At 52.6% G+C, this 13,393-nt stretch overlaps 1 protein-coding gene across 2 annotated transcripts; it reads left to right on the top strand.

The window, feature by feature from the left end:
- Positions 1-7,238: 7,238 nt before the first annotated feature.
- DLX2 (distal-less homeobox 2) lies at positions 7,239-10,807 on the top strand. Of its 2 annotated transcripts, none has more exons than XM_032479691.1 (3): positions 7,239-8,089; positions 8,578-8,762; positions 9,294-10,807. In XM_032479691.1, exons 1-3 carry the CDS (start codon positions 7,696-7,698, stop codon positions 9,711-9,713), a joined length of 999 nt encoding a protein of 332 aa, XP_032335582.1. In that variant the 5' UTR covers positions 7,239-7,695; the 3' UTR covers positions 9,714-10,807. The 2 variants fall into 2 exon arrangements, with proteins under 2 accessions (XP_032335582.1, XP_032335581.1); XM_032479690.1 differs by having other exon boundaries at positions 8,575-8,762.
- Positions 10,808-13,393: the final 2,586 nt, after the last annotated feature.

The following is a 13,393-nucleotide window of genomic DNA, read 5'->3' as shown; positions in this document are numbered from 1 at the left end:
AGCTCCCAACCGACCACTGAGCCGACCACAGACACATGAGAAAGCTTAGATAAGACCAGCTAAGCCTGGCCCCAATTAGCTGACCCATAGATTTATGAATAATAATAAATGCTTATTGTTTGAAATGACTGAGTTTTGGGGTAGATTATGACACAGCAATAGCTAACTGATAGAGATACCTTAAATTTAGTACATTTAATACTAAACTCAGAGCTGGAGGCTGGAGGGTGGGTATAGCTCAGTGATAGAGTGTGTGCTTAGCATGCATGAGGTCCTGGGTTCAGTTCCCCCATATCGCCCTTTAAAAAAAAAATACTAAACTCAGAGTTGATAATTATGTGATGTGATAGAGGTGCTAACTAGTCTTACAATGACAATCATATTACGATTTATAATGTATCAAGTCAGTATGTTGTACACCTTAAATTTATACAATGTTATACGTCAAATACTTTTCAACTTTTAAAAATGAACATGACTACAGTCCATAAAACTTTATGTAAAAAGACTAATCTCAGTGTTCTCCCCAATTTGGCTCTCCTCCAATATTCTCTACCTTGATAGATAGCAACACCATCCATCCAGTTCTTCATGCCAAAGACCTAGAAGTCAGCTTTGATGTCTTCCTCTTCTTTGCCCTCACCAAATTACATTAATTCTACTTTCTAAATATTTCCAAAATTTACTCGCTTCTCAACGTTTTCTCTCTCTGCTTAAAGCCACCATCACATAGCATCTACACTGTAAGAAAAAAAACACTTAATTGGTCTCTCCACATCCATTCTTCTCCCTTCTGCAGTCCATTCTCCAGACAAAAAAGTATTCTTCAAAAAAGAAAGAGAAAACAAGAAAAACTCTGCAACAGAGTCTGTTAAGAGGATAACAAGACAAGCCACAGGGTGGGAGAAAATATTTGCAAACAAGATATCCAACGAAGACTGGAATACATAAACACCTCTCAAAACTTAATAGTAAAAATGCAAACAATTCAATTGGGTATGTCTTATGGGCAAAATACATGAAGAGACATTTCACCACAAAAGATACACATATGGCAAATAAGCACATGAAAATATGCCCAACATCATTTGCTATGAAGGAAATGAGAATTAAAACCACAGTGAGATACCACCATACACCTAACAGAACGGCTAAAATAAAAAATAGTGGCAATAGCAAATGCTGGTGAGAATATGGAGAAACTGGATTCATAGATTGCTGCCGAGAATATGAAATGGTACAGCCACTCTGACAAACAACTTGGCAATATATTAATTTGCTAGGGCTGCTGTAACCAAGTACGACACACTGGATGACTTTAAACAACAGGTATTTATTTTCCTAAATTCCAGAGGAATTGGGGCAGCAGACAAGAAAACACGTGATGATATATTCCCATGCGATAATCTCAGGAGGAAAGTAGAGGGGTTTTTTTGTTTGCTTGCTTATTTTTGTTATTTAAGTATAGTTGATTTAAAATACTGTTAGTTTCAGGTATACAACATAGTGACTTGATATTTTTATAGCTTATATTCTATATAAAGTTATTATAAAATATTGGCTTTTCCCTGTGCTGCACGTTACATCCTCATACTTATTTATTTTATACTTAGTAGTTTGTACTTCTAAATCCCTTTCACTGATTTTGCCCCTTGCTCCAGGAAGGTATTATTACCTGCAATCTACAGATGCAAAGAAGCACGGAAAAATGAAGTCTTATTCCCAAGACTACATATTAACAGCAGTGGTTCAGCCCAGCAAACTCTGGCTCCCCAACCCATGAGTCAACACGTCCTCTTTGTATCCACTGTAGGTGACACAACTTTAGTATGTGATGAGACACGGGTGGCATGAAGAGGAAGGGATCCCTGTACCCAAAACGGTACTCTGAGTTTCAAACCTTTCCTTCAGTTCTTCTCCCCGTTTCGGGGGTGCAGGGCGGAGGTGCACTTTAACGGCTGAACAATCAAGTGAAATGCACCTGACTAGAGCCTAAGACCTGGAAGACAGAAGGCGAAATTGGCTCCGAAAGTTCAGAAGCATGCTGTAACTGACAGCCCAGCGCCCTGAGCCTCCGGGGGCGAACATCGAATTTGGGCGTCCACACAAGAGTTCACCTCTGCCCTTCTTATGGGAGGAGTTGCCCCTTCAACCTGACAGGCAGCAGTCAACCAATATTGGTCAGAAGGTTCCAGAATGAAAGCAACTTTCCCGGCCTGGCCCCGCAAACACCCGGGAGTGCGCGCACCTAGGCGCCTCTGCCCCAGCTGAGGTGGCCCAGTCCCCGGTGGAGGGGTGGGGGGCGTCGGAGGCTGTTTTCTTTCACGTCCAACAACAAACCTTGCTGAGAACTGTTTGCACACCTCCGGCCACGCCACTTGGGTGCCGCTGGAAGTGCAGAGATCCCAGTGCTCCGCGCAGTGGCGGGGGGGGGGGGGGTACTTACACCATCAGTGTTTGTGGCTGAAGGACCTGTACCTCCAGATCCCAAGCTTTTAGCCGCTGAGAGAACGCGTTCCTCTCGCCCACTGACACTTGCCAGCCTCTGAGTATCCGGGCCTGGGAGCGCCTACTGGACACTGAGGACCCGCCTCAGCCCTGGCCGGTGGAGGGAGGGACTCCTCGCCCCAGGCTGGACACCCTCTCCCGTCAGGAACCCCCGCTTTTGCTCTCTTTGCTTTAACCACTGAATAGACAATAGTACGAAATGGGCCTGATTTGGGTCAGGAAGACCTAGAAGGAAGTCGGTGAAATTGGGGCTGAAAGTTCTAGAAGCATGCTGAACTGCCACCCAGCGCCATGACCCTTGCGGGAAAAGGTGAGGCTGTGAACACCGAGTGTCCGCTCACTGTCGCCAAGCCCTTTGGGTTTGCTCACCCCAGGAGAGAGCAGAGGTGATCCTCAGCAGAGACTCAGCTGGGGGCAAAACACCCTCGCGGAGCTGGGGTTCGCGTGAAGAGCAGCACGGGGGCACCCGCCTCCTATTCCCCCACCCTCCCCCCGTGACCCTCAGGTCTATTTCCGGATCTTCCCGGTCTGCGGAGGCCCCTCCCGGTCAGCGCCCGCGCAAGCCGGTCTCCCGGGAAACGGCTCCTTCCAGTCTGCTCCTGGGGCCAGAGGGCGCGCTCGAATTCGGACAGTCTGCGCGCACCCTGGGCGGTCCTGCTGCCTCGTAGCCCCCGGCGAGGAGAGGTGGGTGTGCCGGCCTTCTCCCCTGATCCCCAGGCCAGAAACCTGCCCGGAGCCGCGGTGGTCTTGCCTCCACCTGCGTTCGAGTCTGCACACCAATGCCTATCCTTAAGCGGAAAAAAATCGTCCTCCCTAAGCCTTGGGTTCCACAATGTGGATAATTGTGTGCCCGCCATAAAGGATGGCTCCCAGGGGTCAGTGAGATAATGAAGGTAAAGGGCTTGGCAGAACTCCTGGCGCTCAGGCAACGCTGAAGAAATAAATGCTGGCCATCACTATTAGTTATCGGAATATATCTGCTTTTTCCACAAGACTGTAAGTTTCTGGAGGACAGGAACTCCCAGCACCTGGCACGGTAGGCGAGACTAGCTGCCTGAGACCCTCAAGCTCTTAGCGGGGGTTGGGGGGTAGATGGAGAGAGGGGCCTTCAAAGATGCAGAAATCCGGACAGTCTCTCAGCTGAAGGCAAAAGATGTGAGGATGCCGCTGGGGGCTGTGGGTAGCAGTGGGCAGAGGACCCGAAGGCCATCTACTCTACGCACGGACGGTGGGCCCGAGGTGCAGTTGCCCTCGAAGAGTTTTCTCGAGTTTTTTTGTTGAGTTTTTATTTTCACTGGATTTATTTCTATTATGTCTTCTCCTCCAGTCTATGCAAGAAAAAAAATGTGGGAGCCAAGAACGCTGACCCCAGAGTCAGAGATCCCATCTGCTCATGGGCCAGAGGGGCTGAGAGGTGCTAAGAGGAGCTGGCCACACCACACCAACCGTCTGTTAAAGCCGGGTTAGGACTCAGTGGGGAAAACCAGGTTGAGAGCACTGGTAACACCAAAGGACTGGGCAAGAGTTACGGTGGAGAAGATGCAACAGCCAATGAAGAAGGAATGAGAGCACAGCCAGTCTGGTCCTGGAAAGATGGACATGAGACTCCCATAATCCAAACCCCTACCCTCTCCCAATGTCCGTGAGTTTTAGAACGAACCCCAAAAAGTTCAAAAGTGCAGAGTCCTAGAGCCACTACTCTGGGGACAAAAACTCCAAAGAATGCCTCTTAGACCAGTAGCCCAGAAATCTGTGTCCCTGGGACCCTTGACGACAGAGTGCAGCATGGGGACAGGGGGCAGTCTAGCAGCAGCGCTTGTGGCCCTGACTGCGGCAGGCGAGTGAGAATAAGCCTGTCCCCACTCTGAACAAAGTGCAGGCTGGCGCCTGCCCTGTGATCCCTGCCGGCAGAGGGTTATCCTCTTGCCCATCGCACCCCTCCAAGTCTAATCAGCTCTCTGTGTAACTTAGGATGCAGAACAGAGACAACTCAGGGAACCAGGAGAAGCCCTGAAATCCTGACCCCGGCCATCGGTGGGGCAGGGGACTGAAAGCAAGGTGCAAATGACCTGTTCTCCATAGCGGCTTGCTGTCTGCCAGAGACTGGCAGCTGTTCAATCAAGGCTTACAGTATATACCCTGTGATTTGCTCTATAGCAACAGAGAAAGGAGGGGTACCTGACTCAAGGAAGTCATTTCTGCCTTGGAGCCTCAGTTTTCGTCTGTACGATGGGACTGAGTCTGTCTTTGCCTGCAACTGTTGTCACAAGGCTCCCAAGGAAGGAGGAGTTGAGACCCGGTGACCAGATAAAGCACTACTGCGACAGCCTGGCGGGCATGAGATCCAAAGCAGGAAGGTCTCAGGGGCGATGTTGGAACATACGAGACCAAAGCAGAGACACTGAGCCTCCCTCCAGCTCCCATTCTTCTCTAGATTCTTGCAGAGTAAAAAAAAAAAACTGTCCAGGCAAGAGAGTAAACCAAAAGCAGAAAAGGGGAAGGAGGGTGCCCTGAGGCTGAGGAGAAATTTGGGCCACATGAAGTTATCTCTAATCCCCTCAAACTCAGTCGGAGCCCCCACTAAAGTCCTCTCAGATCACTATGGAGAGAGGCATCACCCTGCTCTGAACTGCGGACAAGAGTGCCAGTTCTCTATAGTTATGTCTCCCTGACTTTAGACCAAAGTGAGGAAATCATTTACATATTGTGATGTGATGATCAGATAATTTAGGTAAACCCAGATTTGTGTCCAGATTATCAGAATTAACATCGCAAGTCTTTACTTGATTCTCCAAATGCAGTTGCAAATTCTGCCCCCCTCTCTCACTCTCTCTCTCCTCACTGCCTCTGGTCTTTTTTCCCACATACACATAGTCCCTTGTTTTCCAGTTAAAGGGGAACTGGAGTCATCTTTCCTTCCAGGAAGATGCCATTTACCAGATCTCAGCTGACCTGGACTTAAGGCTATTTAATGCAGTTTCTCATAGATAATAAAATACAACACACCTGCCACCTTGAAAAAGTCTGCAGGACATGCTTGGGGTGGGAACAAAGGAGCAGAGACAAGGAAAGACAATGGAAATTAGATGTTTTATAGTTCATTTTCAAGAGGAACACAACCTTCTATCTTACGTCAAAACAGCTGCCACTGTGGTGACAGAAAAAATTGGAATTTGGTGTCCAGACACCAAAAGGCAATCTTGATTGAATATCAGTAGGTTAACTTTGTGACTGGGGGTGCACAAAGTACCAGGCTGAGCACAGTAATGAGGTGATGTGACCTGTACTGGTGAATCCCACCTCCAGAACTTTCTAACCAGCTCACCCTTCTCTGTTTGGGGCTTTTGTAACCAAAAGGAAACCTAGGGACTAAATCCTGGCAGATTTGAAGGCGGATTACCGTCCTCGCTATTCTGCAGAGAGTGAGCTATGTGGATGTTTGAGTTTTTAAATTACACACTTGGTTTTTCTGGGGAAGATCATATTTTTCAAAGTATCAACTTGTTTTCCATTAGGCAGTTGTTGTAACACGTTCTTTCAGCGACATGTATGTCTTTAGGAAGGGGCGCTTCAGATGGCACGCACTAGTACAATTTTGTGGCTTTTAATTACTATTTTGTTCTTTGTGGGGGGGTTCAGAGCCTGGCGCCTGGGTGTGATTAGACCGTCTACTGGGCCCGCTGCAACCACGAACACCTCCACCAGGTGGCGCCACAAGGCAGTAACAGGAGTCCAGTATAGGCGCATGTCCCTCAACTCCAGCCCTGGTTCCCAGCCACCAGGAAATAGAGATAGAGGAAGTCGACCCTTCAGATTTAAAAGAAGAAATTGCAATGATAGGACCAAGCAGGGTCCTAAAATGAAAAAAAAAAACGTAAAATAGGATTAAGATCGTGAGGTAAAACTTTTCTATTTGTTTCTGTAAGTTTACCAAGACTTCTAGTAGCGAGATGACACTCTCACAGAAGTATTATCCCATTTCCTTTTTCTTAAAAAAGTGGAATTTAGAGTTAGAATGAACTTTGAAGGCCATCTGGTCAGTCTGGTCTAGCTTTCCAACAGTCGGGAGGAAATCCCTGGGATCGTTTTTCGGTCGTCAATTATCCATCATATACACATAGTTACTCAGAGTTAGAGTGTCAGGAAAGTACAAGGAAAATGGTTTCGAATGTATCATTAGCAAGAATACCCTTGGACATATATAGCTTTTCTCTCAAGCAACAACTAAAAATAGTTTAAATATTATCGAATTAATTGCCCTAATATCCCTGTGGGTTAGTTAGGAAGCAGGTATTATTATATATGGTTTATGGATAATTTAAATCAATTGAGTATGTCCGGTGCCGAGTGGCTGACAAGAGTAAATGCCAGACCCTTCCAGGAAAAGCGGAGCTAGAGCTGACCGGGCTCTCGGCACTGCTTTATTTGGATTAACGTTTGAAAGTTGACCTCGGACATGAAGGTAACGAATTACCAGAATTGGTTGGCACCTGTACACAGATTGGGATGAGAGACCACGTTTCTTCTTCCTCTGAGGGAAATGCCAATCTCCGTCTTCACGCCTTCTGTCCTCCAGCCAGCCGGCCTCCCTAACTCCCCACCGCCCCACTCCCAGACCCTCACGTCGCTGCTCTCATTCAGCAGCCGCTTGTCTGCCCCCAGAACCACAGCAGCCTCAGCGCGGGCCCTGTGACGCCACCTCCCCGCCTGGCTTTCCTGGGCGCCAGTAGCCTCGCGGCGTGGCTCTTCTGATTGGCTGTTGCTAGGTGACGTCGCATGCGCTCACGTGACGAGTGTTAAATGCCCACCCTGCAGGAGCCCGCCCCGCAGACAATCCTAAAGCCGCTCTAGGCTGTTCACCTGCTCCCACCTCCTGGAGCCCTGGCAAGGCCCCGCTATCCCTACCCACTCCACTGCCTACCCCCAGCCTGAGCCCGCGCTGGGCAAGGAGCTGAGCGGCCCTAGAGGCGGAAGAGAGGATGCAGCCGGCTACTGCTGTCCCGAGCAGTGCACGGTGATCGCCTCCCCCGGAGGAGGAGTTGCCTAGACCGTTGCTACATCTCTTGTTTTCCTCCCCCCTCCCCCCTGTAATTACATTGGCTGCTGGCGGGGACGGGGAGAGACAGAGGAGGCGCCTCCCTACCCCCTCGCGCCCGCTACCCCTGCTCTTTCCCGTCCCGGGCCAGGATGACTGGAGTCTTTGACAGTCTGGTAGCTGATATGCACTCGACCCAGATTACGGCCTCCACTACGTACCACCAGCACCAGCAGCCCCCGAGCGGCGGCGGCGCTGGCCCCGGCGGCAGCAACAGCAGCAGCCTCCACAAGCCCCAGGAGTCGCCCACCCTCCCGGTGTCCACAGCTACCGACAGCAGCTACTATACCAACCAACAGCACCCGGCGGGCGGCGGCGGCAGTGGGGGCTCGCCCTACGCGCACATGGGTTCCTACCAGTACCACGCCAGCGGCCTCAGCAACGTCCCTTATTCCGCCAAGAGCGGCTACGACCTGGGCTACACCGCCGCCTACACCTCCTACGCGCCCTACGGGACCAGTTCGTCCCCAGCAAACAACGAACCTGGTATGCATAACGTTGGCGTCAAGTGTGCCAAGTCAGCCTGGTTACTGGGATGGGTGGGATAAAAATATTTGGGGCAGGGATCCACCTGGAGCCCTGGCCTTTCACACTGCTCCCTGCTCGCCCCGCGCCCTTTACTCTCCTCAACCTCCAATCGACCAAGGGTCACCGGGTACGTCCCTCTGTACTCAGTAGGACCAGGTGGCCTCGGGAGCCGAATGGGCGCACGGTGCATGCTTCGTGGTAACCTTTTCTTTACCACTTGCTGCCTCTTTCTCTCCGGTTTGCCCCTGTCTTCCCCGTCCCTGGAGGATCTAGTTCCCGGGTTCCGTGGCGGCGCGGGTACGCGCGTTGCGAAGTTGTGCTTGAGCGCCGCTCGGCGCCTCCAAGAACCTGCCTCCCGGCTCAGGCCAGGTCCCATGCTGCGCTCCCAGCAGGCAAGAACTTCAGGCCCCTGGTTGCGCGGGTCTCACGATTCCGTTTCATAGCAGAGAAAGAGGACCTCGAGCCTGAAATCCGGATAGTAAACGGGAAGCCAAAGAAAGTCCGGAAACCCCGAACCATCTACTCCAGTTTCCAGCTGGCGGCTCTTCAGCGGCGTTTCCAAAAGACTCAATACCTGGCACTGCCCGAGCGAGCCGAACTGGCGGCGTCTCTGGGCCTCACACAGACTCAGGTGAGGGCTCGCGGACTGAGAGGCAGGAGGAGGGCGCTGACCTAGGATGGCTGGGAAGCAGGCGGGTTCTGGACAATGTTTTGTTGTTGTTGTTGTTGTTGTTGTTGTTGTTGTGTTTCTTAAGTAATTTTAAGGATTTCGAGGTCCGCATCTTGGGCGGCCTAACCTTATACTCACGAAGCTGAAATTCCCCAGGGGGCCGCCGCGTGTGAGAAAAGGAAAGGACCGGGGTGGGCAGAAATCTTGTATCAAGTTGTCTTTCCAACCACTACTGATTAAGCGGGTAAAACAGTTGGCCCTCCTGACCCCCGCCCGCTGTCACCATCACTGCAGTTACCACACATCAGCTGTCTGGGTTTTTGAGATTACCTCCCAAAGGAGCAGGAACCTACAGAGCCTCCGAGGCCGCGGCACTTAATCGCCTTACCTTCCCGGGGTGACCACCTCTTACCCGGTCTTCCTACGCTTCCTCCCCTCCCCTGCCCCAGACCGAGGGTCCTCCACTAATGCTCAGGTCCCTTTTCCACCAAGGTCAAAATCTGGTTCCAGAACCGCCGATCCAAGTTCAAGAAGATGTGGAAGAGCGGTGAGATCCCTTCGGAGCAGCACCCAGGGGCTAGCGCCTCGCCACCTTGTGCTTCTCCACCGTCCTCGGCGCCGGCCTCCTGGGACTTCGGCGTGCAGCAGCGGATGGCGGGCAGCGGCGGCCCGGGCAGCGGCGGCCCGGGCAGCGGCGGCAGCGGCGCGGGGAGCACGGGCTCTAGCCCGAGCAGCGCGGCCTCGGCTTTCCTGGGCAACTACCCGTGGTACCACCAGGCCTCGGGCTCCGGCTCGCACCTGCAGGCCCCGGCGCCACTGCTGCACCCGACGCAGACCCAGCAGCCGCACCACCACCACCATCACCACCACGGCAGCGGGGGCGCCCCGGTGAGCGCGGGGACGATTTTCTAACCCCTGGAGACTGCGCCAGAGACTGAGAGAGCAGAGACCAGTTAGCCTCAGTGCTCACTCCCAGAGCCAGAGGGTTCCTCCTGCTGGCCCCTAAGATGCCACCCGCCGCTCCCGGAGGTGGCGTCCCAAGATGGCCTACCCCAGGCCCTGCTCCCTCGCGCGGCCACTGCGCAGACAGGGACTGGAAGGCGTCTTCTCGCCCCACGGGTTCCTCTCGGAGGAACCCGGCCTCCACGTGGCGAAGGACTCCTGCCACAGACGCCTTTCCGACCTGAGTCCCGCCTCAGACTTGCCTCGCCTCGCCTCCCCTCCCCTCCCCGCCCCGCCCCGCCCGGCGAGGCAGTCCGGCGCCTTTTTCGCCGCGGGCCGCGAGCTGAGTCCCCGAGAGAGACGCCTCCCCCGCCCTCAAGGCTGCCCAGGCCCTCTGAGGCTCCTTTCTCCTCGCCCGCCCCCAGGCTCAACTCCAGTCCTCTAGGGTTATTGACCTCCCGGGTCCTGCCTGCCCGCCCTCCCACCCCCCTCACTCCTCCTTGACCCAGGCGGCCTGCCGCTTTTTTTCTGCCCTGCAGTTTCCAGCCCTTGGAGCCCCCGTCCCTTCCCCACCTTAGCTCTCCCCCAGGAACACTCCCTTAGCTCTCCCCTTCCTTCACCAGTGGAGTTTAATTTTGATTTTAAAAAATGTTTAGGTGCCTTTGCGGATGACCTCATTTTGATGTTGGGGAAAAATGATTTTTTAATATGTGGACACTGCAAAAAATGTGTTTAAATTATCTTTTTTAAAACCTATTCAGGATTATTAGCCTGGACTTCGACATAGCGTTTGTAAATAAAAGTGTCTGTGCAGATTTCCCACTGATTTATTTGTATAAAAATACTCATCTTTTCAGACTTTTTTGTAAACCCCCCCACCTGTGAAAACTGCGGTTCAGCAGTGACCTCAGCAACCCCTTTTATTTTTCCCCTTGAAAAATTTTCTCAGTTTAACTAAGCTACTGATTTGGATTTGTTTTATTTTGTCCTAAAGTCTTTTGTTCTTGAAAGGTATTTTGGGGTTATTTATTATGAAAACAACATGCTCTTAATGTTGATTTTACAGTATGAAGAGATTATTTAAATAAATTATTGTTTTCATTGGATGTGTGCGCTTTTTCCTTGGTGTCACGACCTGGAAGCTCGAGCCGCTGCCCAAGCGGGGACCCAGGTCAGCCAAGAGTGACATTTACATCTTTCGGAGGCTACGAGTCGCGGTGAGATGTGGCAAGGAGAGGACAGGCGCACTCAGCGCAGTGTCGCTGCGCGAGTGTTCACGCTCTGCCCGCTTCCGAGTCCCGGCCCGAGGTTCGCCATCTCTCGGCGCGGTGAGTCACTGAGCGCAGGGCGGCTCCAGCCTCCGCCCGCCCGGCCCCTCCGGCGCCGGCGCCGCAGCCCCGCTCCTGGGCGGTCTCAGCCGCCACCGCGCCCGCAGTGCTGGCCCCGCAGTGCATTCGAGTCGCCGCGGGGAACCAGTCAAAACCGGGGTCAGATCCCTACTTTAGACCCTCCCCTGTTTGCCCCGCGGCCCTTCTGGGGCTGGCTGAGCTGAGAACTCAATGAGTCACCCAGGTCCTCGGGAGACTGCAATATAGGGCGACCCTGGGCGCACAAAAGTGCGCTAGCACACATGCAATCACACACTGTGACTCTCACAATCACATCCAAACTATCACATACTGAATCACACTTACACTAACACCTAACACTGACATAAATTCATGCACATTCACACGGAGACCAATGCACATTGCTGTGGAAGCAGTATCGTTCCACCTCAGAATCTCAGAGGGGAAAGATACGTATGTTATTCTGGTCTGCTTTCTACTTTAACTAGCTCCCAGCTTTGGAAGTGACTCTAATTTCTGGCATTCCCTGCAAAGGCCAGGGGTAGGTAGGTAATCCAGGCCTGAACTAAAAGTCCCTTTCCTTGAAAGCACTGGGGCCAACAATTGGAAGCTTCCTGGCTTCAGTCTGACTGTGTGACTTTAGGCTACTCACTTAACCTTTCTGTGCTGCAGTTTGCAGATGTATAAGACAGGATTAATAATAGCAGCTATCTCAGAGTTGTGAGCATTTAATGAGGCAATGATGTAACAATGTGTGGCATACTGTATGCCCTCAATAAGTTTTTGCTCTTAGTAGTATATTATTTTGTTCCAATGCCCCCAGATAGTAGTAAGACTTTAATTTGCCAGCAATTATGAGGCCCAGAGTTACCCAGAGGCCTTTCCAACTTCACCTTGTGTGGAAGAGCAGCATTCTAGGTCTGGGAGAGCTCTGGGTCCTTCCTACATGGCAGCCTGAACCTTAGCCATTACCTCTGAAGTGACCAGCCTTCACAGAAGTCGAGGGCAAGCCAGAGAGCCCTAATTGCCAGATCCAGGCCTCCTCTCCTCTAGAATGATTATTCAGGCCGTCCTGCTGTGCATCTTCAACTAATCCCTGCCAAAAACTAAAACAAACACTAGTCATGGGACAAGGGTGACTTTCTAGGCACCACGGAGAGGGATCCTCACTTTTCTGGCCAGATTGTTTGGGGCCTGCATTGAATCTGGTTTACAACAGAGTGTGGTCCAAGGAGTTGGAGCTCTGGGGAAGGCAGGGAGGCTACACAGTCCAGTGTCCATTTGCATTCCTGCATTGTTTTCCCAGGCTAGCAAAGCCTGGATTGAAGCCCATTGACCCCTCGATTCTGACTTCCCTAAGCAGACCCCCATTCCTGCTACCCCTCCCCCAGGCTCCAAATTCCACCGTTTTCTTTGCAAGGAGCGGATGCCAGCGTTCTTCCTGCGGTTCACTGTGCCCTCCCCTCCTATACGCACACTCCCCTCCCCCTCCTGAAACCGGCGAAGAGAGACGGGGCAGTAAATTGGCTGGTGTCGAGGATCTGCAGCAGACAAGATGATTAAGAGGCCTACGCCGGAGCGCCCGGGGCAGAGAATGTCAGCCCAAGTTGGAATCACGCAACAGGCCTTGGCATGAGCGAGCCTGGGAGCCGGGAGGGCGGGCGGCCCCAGCTCCGGGGTGGGCCGAGGCCCCACAGACTCGCCGGAGTCGCCGAACCTGGCACCCGGCGGCGGCGGGGTAGGGCCGGACCACGGAGCGCCTTTCCCCGGGAAGCCCTCGAAGCAGAGAGCAGAAGGGTGCAGGGGCCAGAGGAAGAGGGCGTTTCCAAAGACAAGGAGAAGGGCAAAGAGAAGGGAAAGCCAGGATGCACCCGGGTCCCAGAAGTGAGGGGGCGGGGAGGAGGAGGGGTGAGAGAGGGGCGAAACAAAGCCGGCTGGGGGAGGCGGGGGCCAGCTCTAGCCACGCCGGGGGCGACGCGCTGGCAAGCCATTCTCACAGTCTCCCGGCCCGCCAGGAGACGCGGAGCCCTGTGATCAGCCCGCCGCCCCGGAGACACGCTCCCCCCGCGTCCGACTGCTCTCCCTAAAGCGCAAATGAAAAATGGAAATGGGAAGCAGCGATCTCAGCTCCCTACACTGGGAAACCAGCCGCGCTCGAAACACACATAAATCTTCCTTGTAATCCCCTTCCATTTGCTCGCGTGAAATATCAGGCCAGAGACAGGATATGGCAAGCGCTGGGAAGTAGGGGGAAGAAAGCTGAAGAGTGAGGGGTGCCCGGTCCTCTCCGCTCCACCTCCT

The sequence above is a fragment of the Camelus ferus genome, chromosome 5 (genome assembly GCF_009834535.1).
Source record: "Camelus ferus isolate YT-003-E chromosome 5, BCGSAC_Cfer_1.0, whole genome shotgun sequence".
Taxonomy (NCBI): Eukaryota; Metazoa; Chordata; class Mammalia; order Artiodactyla; family Camelidae; genus Camelus; species Camelus ferus.
This window is presented reverse-complemented; position numbering and strand designations above follow the sequence as displayed.